Below are 22,487 nucleotides of genomic sequence, written 5' to 3' on the forward strand. Positions count from 1 at the left end.
GAGCCGACTGCATTGGACAATCTGCCATTTTCCATAGCAGAGGATGAGGGATTTCGTCAGCACATTCACCGCTTGCACCCTCACTAAAGTCTCCGACGTCAGAGCTACTTCACTGATGTCTCACTGCCTGCATTATATGATGTGGTCACTACATACCTCCATAAAATCTTAAGTAATAACGTTTCCAACATCATTTTCACTACAGATTTGTGGAGTTCAGAGGTTAGCCGACTACCAGTATCAGTAATAGACAGAAATATACTGGTTATTGGTTCTGGCCAAAATTTCTACATCCAAGTACAAACTGCTTATATTTATGTTAATTTTGCAGAAACTAATCAAGCGATATACAAGTGAGGATCAGACAGTCCCAGGAGCAATTGGGGATAAGGGCCTTGCTCAAAGGCCCATCAGCAAAATTACTCGGACAGGCATGGGATTCAAACGGGCAACTTTACTGTCACTAACCCAGAGAGCCACTCTCCACCCAAAGAGAAGGAAGGAAGAGTCACCGGCTGCCATTCAAGCCTTTGCCGACTGAACAGCAAGTCAGAAATCTTCTCTGGGGCCTTCGGTAGGGAAAGCTTGAGTTCAAGCTATTCAAGTGGGCATGCCACACACAAGAAAGAGTACTACACAGCGCTTATGCAAATCTCTCCTATATAACCAGGGGGTGGCTCACATCCTGTGTGCAGAGCAGCAGCCAACAGCCTAACAGTTTCTAAACAATAAATCCTCAAAAGTGTAACTCTGCATACAACAGCCACCGAGTTTGTTCCCTAATGCTTTAACACCGACTCAGGCCAGAGTCGACAGTAAGGAGGACAGCTTGGTTGCAATCATTTTACCTTCTTAACTGGCCCTTACTGGCCTTATTCACCCACATACACTCTGGTAGCATAAACACCTCCCCAAACACACAAAATGTATCTTGATGACATGCCAAAGCATCCGACTCCTTACGATTAACAGGCTAACTCTTCTCCTACCCCCACCCTGAGACCGCAATCAAACCCAACTGCGATTATTTTAACACTATTCTTGGCTAACAAGTTTGCATAAAGTTTCCGCCCGCTATGATTGAGATTACACGAAGCTTCGTTGCACAAAACATTTTATTAATAAACATTAATACAAAACCCAAAATCTTTAAATTTAACTTATTAATGAAACATATCCAGGCACAAAAGCATTGTCCCTCCCACAATTCTGCCCAGAGAAACTCGAAAAACAATAAGGCAAATATCCTCTCTTACCAGAGCTCCTCCGAAACAGAGTGGCTCAAATTAACAAGGCAGGAGGTTTTCAGCATGTGTTCGATACGCTGTTTCAAGGACAAAGGCTTAAATGTCCAATAAAAATCCAATGCAAGGCTAAAATCGAAAAAAATCGAACGTTTCCTCCAATATCCAGATTTCGTTTTCATTTTTAACCTTCAGCGAGCTCAATCCCTTGAGAGGAATATAATTTCAGCGAATACCAGTAAACAGCCAGCCGTAATGGAGACTACGTCCAGTATGGTAACATGCTCATTTACCAGTCCACATTTCAGGATGATCTTTAGGGTTGAATAAACAAATGCATATTAAGAAGTTCTTTAAAAAGTTTGTTACAGATTACTGCCATGGCCTTGAACTGAAAGGATGGGCCTTTCCAAACATTACATGCAGATCATCTTTTCAAAGAAAACAATTAAAGCTACGCCTGGCATTCAGAGTAAGTGGTATACTTTAAAACTGAAACAACTTTAAAAATGCCATACCAATTATTTTCCGAGAAATGCACTTTTGCAACATAGCACACATTACAAAAAGATGTACCATGATAAATATCAACAAATTAGTTTGATTGTGTGAATCATTTTCAGCTGAAGAATGAAAAAAAAAAATCTATTTAATCCTTTAATCTAGTACTTGAAAATGATATCTGCCTGAATGTTCATTCACGATTCTTCGTGGCCTGTCCAGAACGTTCCCTGACCGAAAAGAGATCGTCACCGTTGTCACATTTCACAGAGGGCCAAACCGAATGGCACAGCAAATGCCACCATCACCTTGTTGGGGCAACAGATCATTCTACAGCTGACATTTAGAAGGCCATGTAGGAAGCAAGTGTACAGGGAGGTTAATGACATCTTTGGAACACAACCTAAGGAAAAAGAAAAACGAAAGATCTGCAAAAATCTGACACAATTCAGTGATTCCGCAATCCTGAGATCACCATTTCTTTACAGTATTACCAAGTATTTCATTAATGATAAATTTAAGCAATAACATGCAACAATGTGCACTGAAAAGCATTTCGTAATAAAATCATCAGGAAAGTGTACGAACACACTGGTCGTATCTTAACACTAAAGTCTAGACCAGGGGTCTCCAACTGTGGTCCTGGGGAGCTACTATTCAGTAGATTTTCTGTCCCACTTGGCTTCTGATGAGCCACACCTGTTCCTGGTATTTACCTGAGAACAGGTGTGGCTCATCAGAAGCCAGATAGGATAGAAAACCTACTGGACAGTAGCTCCCCGGGACCAGAGTTGGAGACCTCTGGTCTAGACTACGTTTGAGAAGAACCATTTTCACATCCCACACAACAGTGAAGGTCATAAATGTAATACCTGAAAGTAGCAGTTCTAAGTTCTACAAGGTGCTAGAATGGCATACATCTCAGAACGAGTCATTTGTCAATAAAATGGCAATATAGAGAACCACCAAAAGCTTCACCATAAAATCTTTAAGGTTATAGCAGCCTGTCCTATCACATGACCAGGCAATAGATGGGATCACAAGACCTCATATTCATTAAATAAGAAGAGTATATATGTAGTTACTCTTCATGAGATGTTCTCTCCCTCACTTAAGAACACAGTGTACAACACTGTAAGCAAAGGGTTCTCAATTTATGCAAGAGTTGCATTCTGGAAATGCCCACATTTCAAACTTCACATACTTTAAGCATTTCCCCCCCAAATGAAAAATAAAACCAGGCTAACTTATTTTGACTCAAGCCACATAATTAAAAAAAAAACAAAAAAACTTGAGGGTATAGCATTATTTTGAACTGAATATTTATCAGCAATAGACAAACACTGGTTGGAATATGAAGGAAAAGACCACTCAGCCAGTGCACCCTTCAGTAATGTACTTAAGCTAAACTGCATCAGTAAATTATTCAAAGGTACAAACAGGTTGGAAACGTGGGCCCCAGCATGGCTCAACCAGAATTATTACAGTAAAGAGGTTTGAAGGCTGCTGGAGACTCTGCTGGCCTTCATCTCTCAGCCAATTCCAATGCCATTAACGACAGACAGCAGCCAGAAGTGAATGACAGATCCCCCCCCCCACTAATGCAGAATAAAACAGCATACCCTGTCATGGGACACCACTAATGCTGAACAAAGCAGCATATCCTGTCATGGCTAAAGAAAGCTACCAGCTTGACTGGAACAGACATCCCTCCTTCAAAGTAATGGGGTGGCTGTAAGGATGTTATGGCAAGAGATTGTCAGTCAATACATTTAATAAGCAAAAAGCCGGCATTACAAAAAAAACTAGGAGGCAGTGAAAAGGGGAGAGTCTGATAGTAGCTTCAGCCTTCCATGCAACTAGTCTCAAGTTACATTCATCATAATGGTATGAATTTTAGCTCAAAAGCAACAAGGCAAATGCCGCCATAACACATAGATAGCCATGAGTCCTTATGGAACCACATGAGGAGAGAATAGCACAAAGCATTCAGTCTATGACGAAAGTTTGACAGCCAGGTTCGGCAAGACATTTTTAGAGAGTCAGAGTCAGAATGCCTTTTGGAGTCGAAACAAAGCATTACATGGCAGACAAGACCATACGGAGAAAAATGAAAATGCCCTCTTTCTGATGTTTTATGCCTCCTCGGATCTCAGTATAGCGACTTGTATCCATTTTTTTGTTTTGCTTTATGGCAGCACCAGCTCTTCTATCAACGAGAAACAGACTACAATGGCACATATCAAAACGAAAGCCTTACAATTACATTTTCAACTAAGCCATATTGGTGCATGTAGCGATTAAAGAAGAGTCACAAATGGCAGGTGGATCCAAGGCATTTTCTCCCAAACAGCAGTGGAACTAGTCATTTGTGTTTCGTGCATTTCAGACAATAGCCCATAGCTTATTCCCTACCATAAACTCCATTAAACATACAATACCTCCTCTTCCTCAAAACCGATATTATGCATGCTTGCTTATGTAACCAGCAGTTGAAATGTTTTTCTAGCAGCATTCATAAAAATGATAGCAATGCATTCACCATTGGTTCTTTCAGTTTGAGGTTTTCCAAGAAGACATCCATATTTTACAGTTTTCAGTTTGATGAATTCCATTTACTTGAAGGAAAAGTTGAATACAAGTACAGTGCGGTCATAATAAACTTTAAAATAGCTACTACAAAAGAAGCCAGTGTATGTTTATTTATGAGACGAAACTTCTGAAACTAAATCATAAACCTTTGAACACATACTATTTTATATTTTATATTTCCTGGCAAAATGACCTGTGTCTGCACAACTTGGGTCAATGCACTTGTAATTATGTGGGGCCACAGGTAGCAATAAACCTGAAATTTTGAAAACTTGATCAACATTTCAAAAGAATACAACTAAGAAAAAAAGATTAACTGACCGATACCGTGTAACAATTTTGGAACGAAAAGGTAAATATTTCCTGTGCATCATTAAGTCAAATGACCAGGCTAATGTGACAGCTAGACACCATTTTTAACTGTTTCTTAAAAATTAAGCTGTCGGAATTAATTTTACAACTGGTAAACAAAGATGCACATGCTTCACACTTTGGCAGAACTCCCAGGCGTGGGGCAAAAGGTACTGCCACAACTTAAACGGCACACCCACAGACAGACACTTAAACCTTTTCCGTTCAGCTGCTTTTTATAGAGGGGTAGCCACTGGCATAATGCTTCCTGCAGAAGTTACAGTATTGATATATTGTAGCTTTTCATTACAAATTCTCAAAGCATTTCCTCATTTTTACCAGACCTCCACATGTCAACCTTAACAACTAATATAAAATAGCTGCCAAAACAAACAAAGCCAACAGACATCCCCAAGTACACATTTTATAAAACTGCATACACGTTTAAAAAGCCGCATTTTTATTCATTAAATACTAAAAGAAACGCTTACAATGAATTTTCGTATGTGAACAATAACATTCATACATTAAATTGTTTTACGAGTGATTTGCATATTTTAATATCAAAAACTGCACAATGCATTGGGTATTCTACCTTAACCCTATCGGTTCTCATACTGAAATTAAAATGCAAAAATATCCCTAAAATGGGAGACCAACTAGACATTATTCGTTCTACTGCTCGTCACGTACATCACTTTCCTCCTCAAATATATATACACATACACAGAGACAATCTACACAAAAAACCCTTCTAGTCCTTATATACACCCTTACTATAAACACACCATTTTTCTGAGTTAGCAGAGACAGGGCGTCAAAGCCCTTTTAGCCATCTAGTCCCACCACCGAGTTCCACATGTGAAACAGCGGCCGGCCCCCCGGAGGAGCACAGCTCCGAAGCGGCCTTTGTTCGGTGTCCGACGTGCCACAGGTTGACGGGGATGCGACGCACCACCCCCGCCCCCCCGCGTTGGGGATTCAACCCCCCAGTAGGTTTAAAAAAAACCCACTGCGACTCAAACCGCGTTCCGGGGCGCTTAGGAAGTACCCCCGCACCCGTCGGCCCAACTCCTCCATGCTGGACATTATCAATCCGTGTCCCTAGCGATATTTCTCATCTTTAATTTCCCCCTCTTCTCCCTGTCCCGCCATCTTGGGCCGATTCGAGCAGCCATTACTACATAAGTCATGGCCAGCTAGTCAAATCTGAGTGTGTTTAAATAATATATATAAACAGAGCATTTAACGGCATCGGTCCAAAGTCGCCCGGGACAGGGCCGACAGACCCTGACAGGCCAGCGCCGTCATTACACGCAGATTTTTATTTGTCACACACCGAGGTACAGGGCTAGTTACACAATTCGTATAAGCGCCAGTGTAATGCTAACGTCAAACGCATTTTGGTCCAAACACCCCCTTTACATCCTCCTAACTCCAAAAGGCACCGTCCACAGCTAACTAACTCACTACACCCCTGCCAGTAACTAGTTCACCAAAATTCGCCTCCTGATCAGCGACAACGTTACCTTGATGCCCGGCTGCATTTCGAACCACCTCGCATTGTATATTTACCCAAAATTCAAGGCATCGAGACACGCGGGGATTTAGTGCCCCCCCCCCCAGCCAGCATGTTTAAGTCAGACCTCGCAAAGTGTCAAAAAAATAATAATGTCCGGTCGGTGCCTCTCCAGGGCAGACAGCTACCCCCGTCCACTGGGGCGAAGCGGTACGTCCGGCAGGACTATTGCCAACGGTCCGCACAAACACCTCGTAATGGTGATGGATTAGCGCAAAAAATAATTCGTAAATGCGAAGGGGGGTATGAGCACTACAGGCGCGAGTCCAGCTGCTGGTCCGAAGCCAGTCGAGCCGAACGCGCAGCAGTCGGTTAAATTTCACGACGGGCCGAATATAAAGAGGCGTTAAAAAGCACCGCAAGCGCGAGAGTCCCGGTAACGGGCCGCCTGCAGCCCCTCTTCTGACATACCCACCTTTAACAGCAAGGCCTTCGTTCTGGCGCCATCTTCATGAAGCCTATGAAATCCAAACAGAGAGCTGCAAGCAGAAAAGACAAACACAGGCGGCTCCGCGTTACTTTCTGGAAGGGGGTCTGCGTTTCATTTTTATTTAATTTTTTTGTTTCACACGCCCCGCTGCGAGAATATGGGCACGAAACGGCGAGACAGAGATACGGTCGCAGCCCAGGCAAGCCTCTCTGACCTGTCTATGCCGGCCAGGCTGTCCCTCTCCTGCGCCGTCAGCCTCAGAGAGTCCTCCTCGGCTTCGCTGGCTCTCCCCGCCGCCATTTTCTTTTCCTCATCACCAGCAGCGCCGAGGCTCCGAGCAGCAGCGCAGGCGGCGGCGGCCAGCGACACTCCGCACGATTTCATGGAAACTCAGGCAAGGAGGAAAACTAAAAATCCACCAAAATCGGGGGAGACAAACAAAATAAATCAAATAAAAAAACAACTTTTCCCAGGACTGATTTTTTTTCCAGAATTGAGCTGTAGATCCTTTAAGTAATAAAGAAATCGCCCTAATTGCTATCCTTTTCACATTGTTATACGTAGATGGCCCCGTGCAGCCGACGCCACAGGATGCATTAAGCGCTGCTGATGCAGGGTTTCAAAAAGGTGTAATTTGGTAATATCACAAACTTCCCCCCGATCACCAGCTCAAAGTTGTTGTAATTGTGTCACACAGGCGAACCCACGCCGCCGCCGTCGAAACGCCCTCTCCGCCTCGCGCCAGCCAATGCCGACCGTCACACGTCGGCATGTGACCAGTCTTGTCTTGGGGGTTCCTTTCTCTGTGGCTTCGGTTCTCATATAAACTTTCAAGGGGAGTATTTTATTAAATAAAAAAAACATACACGCTCAACTTTGCGCAGCCAGTCCGCCAGCTTCGATTGGTGTTTTATTGCGCATTCTTGTGATGTAGCTCCTTTTTCAAAGAGCCCATTGCCTGCAGCCCCTGTCATTTACGGTGCGGCCTGTGCGGGGCATTAAGCAGCATGTTAGGTTGCGCCAGCCTATACTCACAAATAGGGAGTTGTAATATTCTGCTCCTTTTAAAAAAAAAATACTTCCCGTATGTGTAGATTTCGTGAGAAGTAAAACTAGCATTAGTAAGGTAACTTTCCGCATGCTGGTACATTGGAAATAAGGTGTCTGTGCATAAAATATTGGAAAACGGTTTTATCCGTTCTCTGATTAAACCGTGTTTTTGGCCCAGATTAACACCAGCGTCACAGTAATATCGTATTTTACTTGTATTTATTGGTTCGGCACTGCACGCATACATGGTTAATGAAATGCTTTATTAATAATGCAATACCGACCGATAATAAAGTTACCGTTGATGCTACTAGTTCTGCATATTTACATATATTTAAATGTACCAAAATAAAACTGCCATATTTGTTTTTGAGGGAGAAGTGAGATACTCCGGGCCATTGCTTTTGGACAGCACTCCTAAGTATTATTGCTAACAGTAAAAGAGAATAAATTTGACGCCACTCCGTTCTTTACTACTTACAAGGTGCAAATAGTGAAGCATGATTTTATATATCTGTCCAGAAATCTGAAGCCTAGGTAAAGACTCATTGTATTAAGAAGTATTCTAAGACTGACCAAAATGGAAATTATATATTTGCTTTTTGTCTTTGTCATATTAAAATCTTATTAATTGCAAAAACTGAATATGGGATTGATTTCCATATTGAGTTGACTTTCACTTTTCATTTGTTCATATAATATAAACAGAATCTACATTTCTTGACCTACTAATAGGTCCATCTCCTATGAGCTCCTTTCAGTGTGTATACACACACACATATATGTGTGTGTATATATATATATATATATATAATACTATGTGTGTGTGTATATATACTGTGTGTGTATATATATATATAATAATAAAAATTAAGCTCTCGTTTTGCTTACTGTATAGTGTGCTTTAAGATGAGCCAGAGCTCATAATATTAAGTTAACTAATATTTAAAATATTGACATGCTGCTTTCTCTAACGAAATGAAATATGTGTTGGTTAACTGTAATTTAATGCTTGAGGAGAGATTGTCAGTGTAGGAGCGATTTACTGTAGTATGCCTTTAAAAGCCGAAGAGACCGCTGTACGTGGTGCGTCGGGCTATAATGTTATCATGCTTAGCATCCCGGCTAACCAGATAGTTATTTATTGCAGTGCAAAATGGCTGATTGTAGGTCACTTGCTAGATAGATAGCCAACTAGGTTAACAAACAATCGTTGTACTATACCCATATTTTTCCATTTACCAACTTTTTGCTGTTGTAGTTAGTTATCAATAAAGATGTGCCATACTCAACAGCGTAATCAGCAATACTAGTTTAATGCAAATTTAATTCAACAGGGTGCTATTGACGAACAACTTTTAATCTAGGCTTTTTTTCCTGAAGAGCTGCGAAGAGTTAGTCATATACGTTAACACGTAATACAGTCATTTCGAACAACACATCGCAAAACAGCACGAATTAATTGCTTTTACAATAAATATTTTTGCCCCATTCTCGAAAGAGTACGCAATTGTTACAGTACACTGTTTGTTTATCGATTTAATGTGAATACTGTTTCTCATCTGGCAAGATACGATTCAGCCGATAAAATACCCAGTTTAACATACGTGCTGCGCATATTCAAGTACCTACATACAGTGATAACTATCGCTTAATGTAAAAAATATAAGATAAATTGACCTTAGTGGGCTTAATAAGCTCCGCGGCCCTGAGCAGGATAAGCGATTAGAAGACGGATGAATGGATAGAATACGTGTTGGTAGTTTCTGGATGACAGAAATGATAAATATACTCTAGTTTTTTTCTGAATTACATTAATGGAAAAGTGGCTTATATACTTACATCTATATCATTACTCGCTCCTACTATCCAGAAAATCGAATTACTAGGTAATTTACCAAGCTGATAGGGTGTTCAGTCATTAAAAATCTTCGCTTGTAAAAGAGTCTCATTGAACTGCTTACATACTGCTCCATAGCTACATGGGATGTGTGTGTGAGGTGTTTCAATGTTAAGGAACCATAGTATTAAAACAAATATGTCCCACTTAAGACAAGGCAGCGCATGAGTGGCGATGTTAGACATGTTTGTGAGCTGTTTTCATCTGTCACATAATAAGTTGGACATTAAAGTGTGCCATAAAACTGCACTACAGCAATATTTCTCTACCTAGTTCAGTATTTCAGTAAATTGCATCTGTATGTAAGGCAGGGTTGTCAACTTTGGTCAACTGGCCGGCGTGAAATTTTCAATTCTAGACAAGTCTGCTCACACATTTACATGTATGTAACAGTTTTATTACATTGTAAATAGTCTATAGGGTTTGCAGACTACTCCAACGTTTTTGATGTAAGTAGTTTTAGGTTTATAATGGAATAATATAGATTTGCTGTGAGATTTCTTGTGTGAGAGTCAAAAAGTGTGAGTGTCACATCAGATGCGTGAGAGATGGCAACCCTGGTAAGGGTGGAGGTGCATGTTTGCAAAATTAGTATCGAATAAGAAATCTGTCTGAAGTGAGTTTGTTCTGATAATATCTATAACAGTGATCTGAAAAATGAGTTCATTTACTCTGTGTGATAAGTTAGATGAAGATACATTTTTAGTGAGCTGTAAGAATCTAGTTGTCACCCTAGACCTCCAAAATATTTAATAGTAGTGGAGGTTAATGAAAAAATTAAGATCATGTACAGTGCAGTTTTTTTTTACTGTGTGAGTGCTATAGTAGCCTCTGTATATGGTGGAGAAGGACTGGATGTGTACGATTCTGGTTATGCTGGTTTGATAATGTAAGGCCATTATGCTTTTGGCTGCGGTTTTATATTCAGTAACTCACCGCAGTCTGTCTACCACAGGTTAGATTATCAGAGTAACAGTCAGATGATTGTCATTCTCTAGCACCCCTGCACATTCAGGTGCATCACAATCTCCACACACAACATCACTGTTAAGGAACTTGAAGGCCTTTTTGTACGCAGTCTCCCTTGAATGTCTGTCAAGACTTTTGAACCAGGGAGGGAGACCACCCTAGGTGGTTTGGGAGTTTGTGAAGCAACACTAATGGAGCTACAGGCCTCAAGGAAATCCATGTATAGGGCTGAAGAGCAGCTGCTCTGATGCACCCAGTGTGAATCACATTTCCGACAGGTCAGAGTGGAGGCTGTGGGTCAACAACAAGGAACACTTGGTCCATACTGAGTTTCCTGCCATCTTTCCCCCATTTCTGTCTCTCCTGAAGACGTAGAAGGTAGTGGGAGATAATTCTGGACTGGAGAGATTTGCAAGTAAATGATTTAGTCTCTAAAATCAGCTTCCTAGGGGATTCCTGGAATCATGGACTGCTTGTAGGAGTGATGAGTCATGGCATTCCACGAGGAATATGTTGAGAGTGATTGGCTCCAGACAACTTAGTCACCTGCAAGAAAGTTAGTGTCATTATCCAGTAGGAGTTGGAAAGGTTTCCCTCTTCTGGCCACAAACAGTCTGAGACACATTAGAATGGCATCAATGTCTGTTCTCCAGAAGGTCCAGATGGAGCCATCATCTTGCCATACATTTGTAAATTAACAACCCCAGCTCTTCTCAGTTCAACTTTCATAAATTTACAAATTGATTCATATCCATGTTTCTGTAGAAGCATTGTAATGATGGATACGTGAATGTCAAATATTTAGTTGGACATGGTTTCGGATAAAATATCACTGTTACGTTCGTTACATGAAATGATTCACAGTTCTGCTGGAATTTTGAGCAGTGCAATGAGTTGCATTATTGTAACTCTATTCATCCAGCTGGCTGCATTACATTTGCAATTTGCTGTCCTTTTTACCACAAAAAATATACCATAACTCCTTTACCAGGCTAAAACTTTGAAGTGTAACGCATTTTAAATTGCTTCACTTTATACCATTTAGTTGACATGTACAGGTGATATGTGTACAGACATACAAATTATTAATTTTTGGGCTGTAAACGTTGCACCAAAATAAATGCTAGTCCAAAAACATAACAATAACTTCAAAATGCAGACTGCAATTGAATTCAGAGTGGACACAATCTCCCCCTGTAGATGTTGATATGGTGATGATGTGGAACTTGACCTCTGATATCTACTGCAGATTCTCATTGTGTTTCCTTCTTTAAGAAGTGCAGGATATCTGTTTCCCAGGCTTAGGAAGATTATAGCTGCAGTAGATGGTGGAGAATTCCTTCTATTACAAGTAGGAATCTTTGCAAAACTTCAACGCCAAGTTAATTAGTTTTTTCTGATTTACAGTCTTCTTCACTTTGCAAGTATCAAACTACAGCTTATTTTTGAATGAATTTGATCATGCTTAAACCTTCTGATGTCCCTATTACATTTAGAGGTATTTTTCAAATCAATAATTCCACATACGTCATTCGTTTTTTTTTGTGTTGGATTTCTGCTAGTTTGTGTGTCTCAATGGTTTAGTCCAAGCTAATCCAAAGACAGTTACAAGCAGCAACAATAAAAATAAATCAAATAATCATCTGGGGAAAAAAGAGCTAATGAAACATTGCATGAAGGTCTAGCCACATCTAGGTCCAAACATTTTTAATGGGTTGATGTATAGACTTTGAATGTCATCCATTATTTATTGTTAACCCAGTCTCTTTGGAGGAGTTTGTGGAATGTTTTTGATTGCTGATACGTTGCTATATCCAAAGTCAATGTACAGCTGGAAGGACTGACATTCTACTACAGCATTCTTTGGTCTGACTCAGAGATCAATGACCCTAGAAAGATGTTATAAATACAGAGACAGACCTTTGCCCCCATTATGCTTGATGGCTATTTTGGTGATATAAAGTGTTATATTTTCTCACCAAAAGTACCATTTGTGATTTTGACTCACCCGTCCAGATAATACTTTTATTAAACAATCCAAAGGTTCATTCAGTTGGAGTTTGAAAACCTAAGGTTAAGTTTGATTTTAGAGAACAGCATAATGCTGTCCGACTTGGGTCATATTTTACAAACATGAACATAGATGCTGCAGATATTTAAATGTGGTTCCAAAGTTCTTATGGGCATTCTGTATTATTTTTCTTGTTATCTGTAGACAATGTGCCCCAAAACATAATAAATACATAGTGTTCTCCACCTATAACATTCTTCTTCTCTTAGTGTATAAAACTAACCAATACTGTCATCGTCAAACTGGTTACATTGTTCAGCTCTACCTATAAAATGCCTATACTTAGTGACTGGTTCTTTGATGGAATTATCTTATTAATAACCTTATGGTATATATACCATTTTATATTTACTTTGTTAACTCAACTAATTCATTTAGTGGATAATTGTTTTTTTTTTTTTTTTATATGGGTAATTGCACAATTTGCCTCTTATTCTCCTGCTTGGATTGAGCATCTTAAAAATGTCCGGTGGACATAAAGCCTTGCTTTCCAGCATGTTAGCAATGGTTTGAGTCAAACAAGAATTTCAAGGTAAGATCTATGCACTATACACTATATACACTTAGGGCTTCAAACGTCTAAGTGGAACTGTAGTAATTCTGACAGACAGAATTCTGCTGAGACAACAGGGGGTCCAGCATTTCCTAATGTCAATGTGATATAGGCTATGGTAATGCTGAGGTCTTCAACCGGCCCCCCAAGGCAGATTTCAGGCAGTATGCCCAATGTGAACTTCAAGGTCAAACTTTAACAATTAAATTATGTGATCTTCAGTAACTCCATGCTGCATGGCATGTGCTCCATGAGGCCTGCACTAGAAAAAGCTCTTGGGCGAAGTCTGCTAAGACATTCTAATTAGTAAGTTTGCGTTCCTATAAACCGCCTGTTGCTATATTTTTACACACATTTACACTCCAATCTTCTCTGCAGTCTGTGGGGTTTTTAAAGCGAAATGTTGTCATTCCTGGTGAGTTTGGGGGAGATGATCTGCTGGATTCAGTGTGGACTGATTGATGGTTTGACTGGTGGGCTGTGGCACAATGAATTTGTGGCCTTTTATCCCCATTGTCCTGAAATCATTTACTGTGAAGTGGCTTAATCCTGTATAGTGTTCCACTATAGCTTGTCTTCCCAGAACATGACACAACACAATGGATTTACAGAAGCTTGGACTTGCTTTGCCATGACTGATCACTGATCTATGCATTCTGCTCTTTACCTTTATAAAATCTGTGATCCCACAATTTCTAGCATATTGGATTGGAAACAATATTGTGATGTACATTTGAAAATATAATAAAACTCATTCTAATCCACAGCCAATGCAGGTTTGTTTTTTCCTGTGTGCGATTACTGTTTTTCATTCTCCAGATGTGTAGAACAAATCTGGCAAATAATTCTTGCCCTTAAATGTTTCTTTCATTTTTAAATGAATGAAATTGATGAGATGAAAGTCATTCTGAATTACCATAATTAGGGACTAACTGCTGTTCAGACAAATATGAAAATAAAGTACTAATAAAAATGACTTTCTTTATCAGTGTTGTATAGCTGGACTTTGTGTGCTTTTATGTGATAAATGTATAGCAATATATGTGGAAAAGGATAGAGGTGGAGATTTCAGGTCCAGAGAGTACAAATCCAGACCAAGATTTTGTTTTAACCATTTTGTTTGGAAAAGGAACCTTGTAACAAGGTCTTCATCAGTCTTAAAGAACTTCTATCAATAGATCTGTGTGTCTCTCTCAAGTGTCTTATACTTGTAATAAAGATATTCACTGTTAATAGTTAATATAAAACATCTGGACAAAAATGGGCTCCATCCAGTTTTGTCTTATTCATTATCCCACTACAGTTTTTCATACCCCCACTTGACCATTAATGCCTAAATTTCTTTTTCTGCATTACTTTCGCTATTCATACAGATAGGATCCCAGCGATGCATCTTTAGCCTGAAACATCGTTACCTTCCTCTCTGCCTTCACTTTTGAGACCAAACCCAGGAGTGACATTTGGAATACGTCATTTTTATCACTCATGAGGTGAAACAAAAAGCTCTCACACGGTGTCATCAGAAGAGGCTGGAGCCAAATCTCCCACAATAGCAAAGTAAATAAATTACCTGACACAAACAGTACAGGTCCTTCATACAAATCATGCATCGACTGAGGATTACGGATGAAGAGCAAATGAAGGAAATAAACTGTAGCACTGGTACCAGTTTATAGAAAAACAATCACATAAGGGCACCATGTCTCAATAAGCCTGTGTGTTTCCTGTGGAAAATCTAATTGTAGATTACCTAAAAATAATTCCGATATATTCTTAGAAAAAAATCTATATATGTTATTGTCTTCTATTCTGGTTGGTCTTAGAGGTATTTGAAATTGGTATGTTTTACTTTTCAGCTCAATCTCTCATCCTAGCTGTTCTTCAATGCTTCATTAAGATTTTGCTATCTGATCCGCAACAACAGTGCAATCTGACATTTTCAGAAAAGTGCTTTACTTGCATATGACCACTTGATGTCAGTAGGAGTAGGGATCCAATAGCTTAGGCCTATATTTCTCAACCCAGTCCCTGGAGACCTCTGGACGGTCCACGTTTTTGCTCCCTCCCAGGACTGTCTGGCAGGGAGCTAGGAGGGAGCAAAAACATAGACTGTCTGGGGTTTCCGAAGGAGCTGGTTGAGAAACACTGGCTGAGGCAAACTGTTTATAGGATTGTGATTGAAAGTTGCCTTTGATTTTGCTTGCACCTAAAATACAGTGTACTGTCCCTTTATGGATGTGTCAGTTAATTGATGAAGTTTATTTTGTGTCTGGCAAGCAAATAATATTAATTGTAACTATTGTGTCTCCCTGCAAATCTGACCAGTATAAGTAGTTATAAGATGGACTAATGGATGGATGGATGGATGGATGGATGGATGGATGGATGGATGGAATTGTGACTGTAAAATAGAATGTGCTTCTGGGTTTACCTGTTTGGCCCCTCCTACACAGGTTATGATACTGTTTCTCTTGTATGCGTTCTGCAATGATGACAACGATTGCTAATGTTCTTTAATAAAGCCCTAATTTTAACAATAAACTCTCCAAAAGGTAAATAATAACTGTATATTGACATAAACAGCATTGTGGCATCATGTTTAGAAAATATATTGATAGCAATGTCATATATTTTTCTACTCTTTGCTAGTAAATTGTATGCCCTCCCCGTTTGAAAACCAAAGTTCTATATAGCAGTGCAAACACTGGATCCACACTTACTTATTTTAACTGCACAGCGCATTGTGGAGATGCTGAATAAGACCTGTGGAACATCTGTCTTATAAGACACGATATGAGAGATTGTCCCTCAGCGTCTTTATCTTCAAACAGTTGGACATGTGAACAAAGCAACGCCCACCGACACGAAGAAAATATGCAGCTACATCCCGGCCTGTTTGTCAGAACGCTGCCATTACAGGGCGATGGACACTCCACTGCGAAAGCCGTTCAGGGATCCCTTTTCCTCAGGTAAAACAATTATCCTTAGTTAGTCAAGTTCGATTAACCCCTTGCTCCCCCAACGCACACCATTCTTAGCAGAGCTGCAGTCCTGAGTTATCCTCAGAGCGGGTGTGCGCTATAATGGCTTCTTCTCTGTATAAAATCCCTTCAACTACTTCTTCAACTGGAGGGGGGGGGGGCTCAAGCTGCCACAGAAAGACAATAGGATGTTTATGGAGCTAGGCTAGGAGATGCTTTGTGGGGCATGCATGTAGAGTGATCCAGAAGGCATCTGTGATCCATCACTGAATATTTCTTTCAACCTTCAAGGTTTCAATGCCAGGTGACTTTTTGTTTGTTTTTTTTTCACAGCACAACAGCTGTACTTATTTTTCATTGCGTGTCTGATCCATGGTGGAGGTTTTGCTTCAGAAGATGGTCATTAGGTTTATCAACGTTTTCCTTTGATGGCCCTCTTTGAATTTCATGTGCAAATACTCACTCTTCTTATCACTATCTAGGGAAAAACAGCATTTTTATGCAGTGTCCCTCTCTCCAAGCGTTTGTACCTCCTGGTGCAGGTGGGAGAATTAAAGTTTCTAGAGTTACACATTTAAGCATGAAATTGCATTATATATATTACTACAAGACAATAATGCATTGTGATTTTTAGGCAAAATTAAAATGATGCAATTAGAATTTTTTTATTTTTTTTGCTGGTTCATAAAGACCACGAGGGAAAACCCGATGATTTCGCGATACCGTGCCTATTCTAAAGCACTGCCCTCGCATAATTGTCAGGTGTACATTCACCAATTTGTCAGCTACAGATATAATTTAAAAAGGCATCTTTGTGGTTAGGTGGAGGACACATTTAGCAGCTGAAGCACAGAGCCTTCATGAGGGAACCTCCAGTTCTTCACACACCTCGCAGCACCAAATGCAATGTGTTTGAGAGTTCTAGAAAGATAAAGGCTGATCAGTCTGCGAACTATCAGCCCAGATAGAGGAGCTGCGATTACCTCTGCCGGTACCAAATGTGCAGCAGCAATATTGAAATCAGATGATTCCTACAAACTGAGAATCGTGCTACAAGAAGTACCCATTAGAATAGCAGAAAATGCAAAACCTTTTTGATTTTATACTTCCTACACGTTTTGCCCATCGTAGAGATTGCCCTGAGTCTATTCTAGACTGAGACATAATAGCAATGAATCTGTCGTCCTGAGAGAACTCAGAAAGGTGCCACGACCCCCAAATGGAAAAGGGATTGTGAAGGATACCGACTTCTTCGTTTATGTGGTAAAGTACAGCTGTACAGTCATGGAGTGTAAACTGCTTTGTGTTTTTTAAATCAGTTTTCCTTTTGCAAAAGCATCCATTTGTTATGTAGCTGTAATTTAACAAACAATGCTTGTAATATCCAATGTACAAACACCAACAATATCAAGATGTAGCGATGTTCAGACACGTCTAGCAGAGAGAATCATGATCTGTTTGTCATAGTATCAGCAGAGCTGGCCTCCTATCCAGGATGTATCCTTCTTCATTCCCTTGAATGCATTCACTTTTGTTTAGCAGATACTTTTATTCAAAGACAAACACAACTGGAAAAGCAGGGTTAGTTAGTTCCTAGAACAGTTTGGGCAAAGGGCCTCGTTCAAGAGCCCCACAGTGAAATCAGTCTGCCTAACACAGGATTCAAACGTGTGACCTACCAGTCACTGGCGCAGCAACAGAACCCACAGAGCCACCCTGATTTCAATAAGTATGTCTACAAGATGGATGGAATAACAACTCAGAACTACACAACATAGGGTTAGAGGTTATTTTTTTGTTTGGAAACTGGCAGCCACTATATTTCTACATTTGAGTCTATACTTTTCCCTGCCTTTACCTGTGTGCCCTGCTGCAACTTATCATCAAGGTTTTGCAATGTAAACATAACATGAATAAGAGTTAGGGCTGAGTCCAAATTCAGGGGCAGCTTTCTTCTAAGGCTTTATTCAAAGACTGACGTGGACTGTATACCCCCTACCCCACCCCAAGGCTGTCCCATTTCGAAGGCTCCTTCAGATGTAGTATAGAAATGCTTCCTTCTTTTGCCGAGCTGTGATGGATCCACCCACCGGATCCTTCAGTGCATCATATCCCAAGACTTATTGTGCAGAACTTTGAAGTTCGCGGCAAAGAAAGATTACATTAGAAAGATGCAGCCCTCAAATTCAAACATAACCTATATCGGGATGCTTCAAATATTCTTCTGGAAATCTGTTACAGTGACGATCCACAGAGCAGCTCCGAGATAATAGGGGGTTTATTAAATACAACTAAAACACACTGGGGGGGAAAGGACCGAGGGGGGTTAGAACAAAACAAGAAAAAATAAGAGACTAAACTAAGAGAAACCACAAAATAAATATACGAGGGAATCTGGGCAACAGGGGGAACAGAGCTAGGAAAACCAGGCAGAGTATCCACACAGAGTAACATATACATAATGACTGACTAGAGAACATAGCAGGAGCGAGCACTTAAATACCCAGGCACCGGGCTAATGAGAGGGGCAGGTGTGGAACATAAGACAATCAACCAAGCAGAACAGGCACTGGCCAGAAGCAATCAGGGGAGTGACTAACCCTAATGAGCACAGGACTTGGCAACTCTAACGAACAATGAAACTAAGAATCACTAACCACACACTGGGAATACTACACTAGGATAATTAACATGGAACAAAACTATGAACAGGACAAGCAGGGCAAACCAATGTCAGAGAAAAAAAAAATAGAAAATCACAAACACTGGAGAAAACAGAAAACCAATAAATACAAATAAATAGAGGAGCCTGGCCAGTCTCAAACCCATGACTGGGGGGGGGGGGGGGGGTTACAGTATTGTTTTCAGTTAAAGTTAAATTGCAATGGAGAATCTTTAGGCACATTCATTTGCTTTCCTTTTGCAACTTGTTTATGTAAAGAAATTACTAAGTTTTTTTTTCTTTATCTTGTATTTTATATTTTCTATCGCTCTGAGAGCTACCAAAGTCTGATTGTATGACTACAATGCAAATCAATTGTTATCTATCCATCTATCTATCTATCTATCTATCTATCTATCTATGAATATTTTTTTTGCGCACTGATCGTAGAGAGCTATAAGACAGAAATAGGGCAAAACTTTCAGGTCAAAACTTTTTATGTTCTTTTATGTCTTGAATATGTAAACAATTTTGTGAAACAATTTTGTGGCGTAATCAATGCTAAAAATTAGCAACACAAATTAATATTTTGCAGTATGTGGGTATCCATATCTCATGAACAGAGAATGTTTCAACATATGAAAAAAGGTCTTATGATGGGGAAAAATTCTAGTAAAAAAAGCTGTAGCGGAGAACTCTTCAGATAATTCTGTGACAGCATCGAGGTGCTGAGATGACTGTACAGTCAAGCTACAGCTGGTCTCTTGGTGTCAAACCCGAAGAAGCTAATTATCAGGGACAGCTCAGACTTTGTTTCACATCCACATTGTCTTTATCACTGAATGGGATGTGTCTTCTTCACATGCGTCATTTGATAATCAGAAGGGCAATGCTGTTTATAAAAAGGCTTTCAGGTTGACTACACTGTAATCAGACCCTCAGTAATCAAGCTGCAACCCACCACTGTGACAGAATGGGCCTATTACATCACACTGGTATTAGCAAGTCCTCATTCTTAGCTTTCACGCTTCTTAAAACATTACCCTATGGAGCCAGCAGCTTCTAGTAAATAAGACAAAGCCTGACATTTCTGAGGGCATCTGTGTCCTTTTAGGGACTGTGAGGACAGAATAGGACCAGGTACAGTCCCCAAAACAGCAGTGTGGCTATCAGACTTCAGGGGAAGTCCCCAAACAAACAGAGCTGTACCCCCAACGCACAGCATTCCACGTGACTCCTGTGTTTCCACCGAACAAAAGAAAAACAGAAGATACAATCATAATGACCAGCAGTATATATTAAGGATAAGTCTGTATTTTGCAAAGCAAGAGATATGGCATAAACACTGATGAACTTAAGCTAGCATGTTTCAAATTAAAGAACTGTCCACGAACAAGGTTTGAGTAATTAAACAACAAGCCCCATGTTCTATATCCACCTCCAAAATGCGGTTCTGAAGTCTTTTATCAAAGCAAATTAAACCCCTTTTATCTCTGAGCATTCCCTAATGAAATTTCCACCTTTTAAAATCTGGTCCAGAATGCTTTCATCATGTATTGGGTTTGACTGTATAGTACCCAATTAAACCCACTGAAACTATTAAAGCAAAGATTCATTTGACATCAAGTCAGTACAATTATAATCCCTTGGTATATCAAAACTGGGTTTCATAGTGAATGTGCAACATTTGGCTCTGATCTTATCTCAACTTAAGTTCTTCAAAGGACAACAGAATGATAAACTAAATATGTGCCATGGATGCTGTAAACCGGAATGCAAAACCTTAATCTTCTGGATGTAGAACCACACCATAGGACACAAGAATTTGTGGATGAAACGGTAACGGTTTGGCACCTTTGACATGATTTTGCTCTCTAACTTGCAATAGTTTGATCAATGATCCCAGACTCTCTAACATACACAGCTAACTTGCTTTATACTTCTTGATAATTAGAGAAACCTCCCCCACTCCACCCCTCCCTCGAAACTGCTATCCATCATAGCAGTTTCCAGCCAATTGTAATTACAAACACTGCAATGTATAATTAAGGAACAGCTATATTTTATTTACATTCTATTTATATTTCACATTCATATTGTCACACCCTGCCCATCTGACCCTGCTAGTGTAACCCCAATGAGCCACACCTGTTCATCATTTGTCTAACCTCATGTTCCTGCCCTTGTGTTAATCACTCCAGCTGCCTCTCGTTTGTTCCCTCATCAGTTTTGTAAAAAAGTGCTTCCTAGTCCTGTGTTCCCCAGTTCTGTCATTGACGTTCTAACCTTTTGTTCTTTGTGCCCAGCCTTCCTCCGGTCCTCCCATTTTGAATCCCCTGAGATTGTGTTTGTTTCTGACTGTTATTCTTTTGAGTTTAAAAAAACCCTTTTGCTTTATAACCTTGCCTTTCCCCACATCATTCTTCCCAGTGTCATGACACATATTTTGATGGCAGCTTGTATACAGAGGTAGACTGAAACTGAAAATACATCTTTTTCTTTATTTTATAACTTATTTCAAATTGAGGAGAAAGTGAAACATTCGGCAAAATGGAACTAATAGGACTTTTCTGTCAAACAATTATTCCCTCTATCGATTCTTGACAACAAACAGAAAACAAGTTCTGTTGACCTTGGAGTCAGTCCTCTTTCTTATTAAGTTTGCTACAGTTTTTTCTTTTTCTAACAGTACAATGGTGGCTGAACCATATAGTTTTATTTAGGTACTCACAGTTCCAAATGACATATTTCTCCAGCTGCCTGACCTGCTACTGTAAAGAATGTTTCATTTTACCAGGCAAGTAGATGTAACAGTATTTTGAGTGATCACGTGAAGAGGAGCCATTGTGGAGCAATGCTAAATTAGAGCAATGAGAGTCTATGAACACAGAATTTCCTATCAGAGTTTCTTGTGCATGCGCACATGTGTGTCTGTGTGCGTGTGGTCCAGGTATACCTTATCTTTTGGAGACCAAATATCCCCACAATGTGATGAATACCCATTTTCTTACCTACAATTTCCTGGTCCCCATATGGGAAAACTCTATTTTATAAAAATCTGTGACTGCAATAAAAAAACTAAAAATGCAAAAACCCTTGTATTTTGATTGGTTACTTATGGTTATGGTTAGGGCTGAGTTGGGGTTAGCATTAGCTTTTTTCCCATAGAAATGAATGACTGGTCTCCAAAATGATATGGTTACACGACTCTGTGTGTGTGTGTGTGTGTGTGTGTGTGTGTGTGTGTGTGTGATTTCATGGGTCCTGAAATGATCATTATAATGAGGCTTATGAACTAAACTGTGCTTCTTACCTATCAATCACGACTCTCCAAGCTGCTTATTGTGTGCAGGTCATGAACCAGATGTTGCTACTCTGCATAATTTTGCCAGTTTAGGTAAGAAAATATCTTGTGAAATGAGAGAGTATCTGACAGTAACAGTGGTCAAAGACTCTGCTATGATGTACCAAATTCACAATATTGACATGAAGCTGCTTCGTTGCATTCATTGGACAGGAGCTTCTGGATTCCATATGCTAACCAAAATAAATGTGGCAGAAACATAAGTCAATATAAAAGGAAAGTTTTCTCGTGGAGGCTATA

General features: G+C 39.9%; 1 protein-coding gene across 4 annotated transcripts in view; it reads right to left on the minus strand.

The window, feature by feature from the left end:
- LOC125709611 (lysine-specific demethylase 6A-like) overlaps positions 1–7,432 on the minus strand; it is a 51,285-nt gene extending 43,853 nt beyond the window's left edge. For 3 of the 4 annotated variants that reach the window (XM_048978221.1, XM_048978219.1, XM_048978218.1), the window contains exons 1-2: positions 6,912–7,432; positions 6,683–6,746 (exon numbers count right to left, since the gene is read on the minus strand). In XM_048978221.1, coding sequence (XP_048834178.1) covers positions 6,683–6,746; positions 6,912–7,081 — 234 coding nt within the window. In that variant the 5' untranslated portion in view covers positions 7,082–7,432. Of the gene's footprint in view, positions 1–6,217; positions 6,570–6,682; positions 6,747–6,911 lie in introns of those variants that run through there. The other variant, XM_048978223.1, reaches the window with a different exon arrangement.
- Positions 7,433–22,487: the final 15,055 nt, after the last annotated feature.

Source organism: Brienomyrus brachyistius, chromosome 16, assembly GCF_023856365.1.
Source record: "Brienomyrus brachyistius isolate T26 chromosome 16, BBRACH_0.4, whole genome shotgun sequence".
Classification (NCBI taxonomy): domain Eukaryota; kingdom Metazoa; phylum Chordata; class Actinopteri; order Osteoglossiformes; family Mormyridae; genus Brienomyrus; species Brienomyrus brachyistius.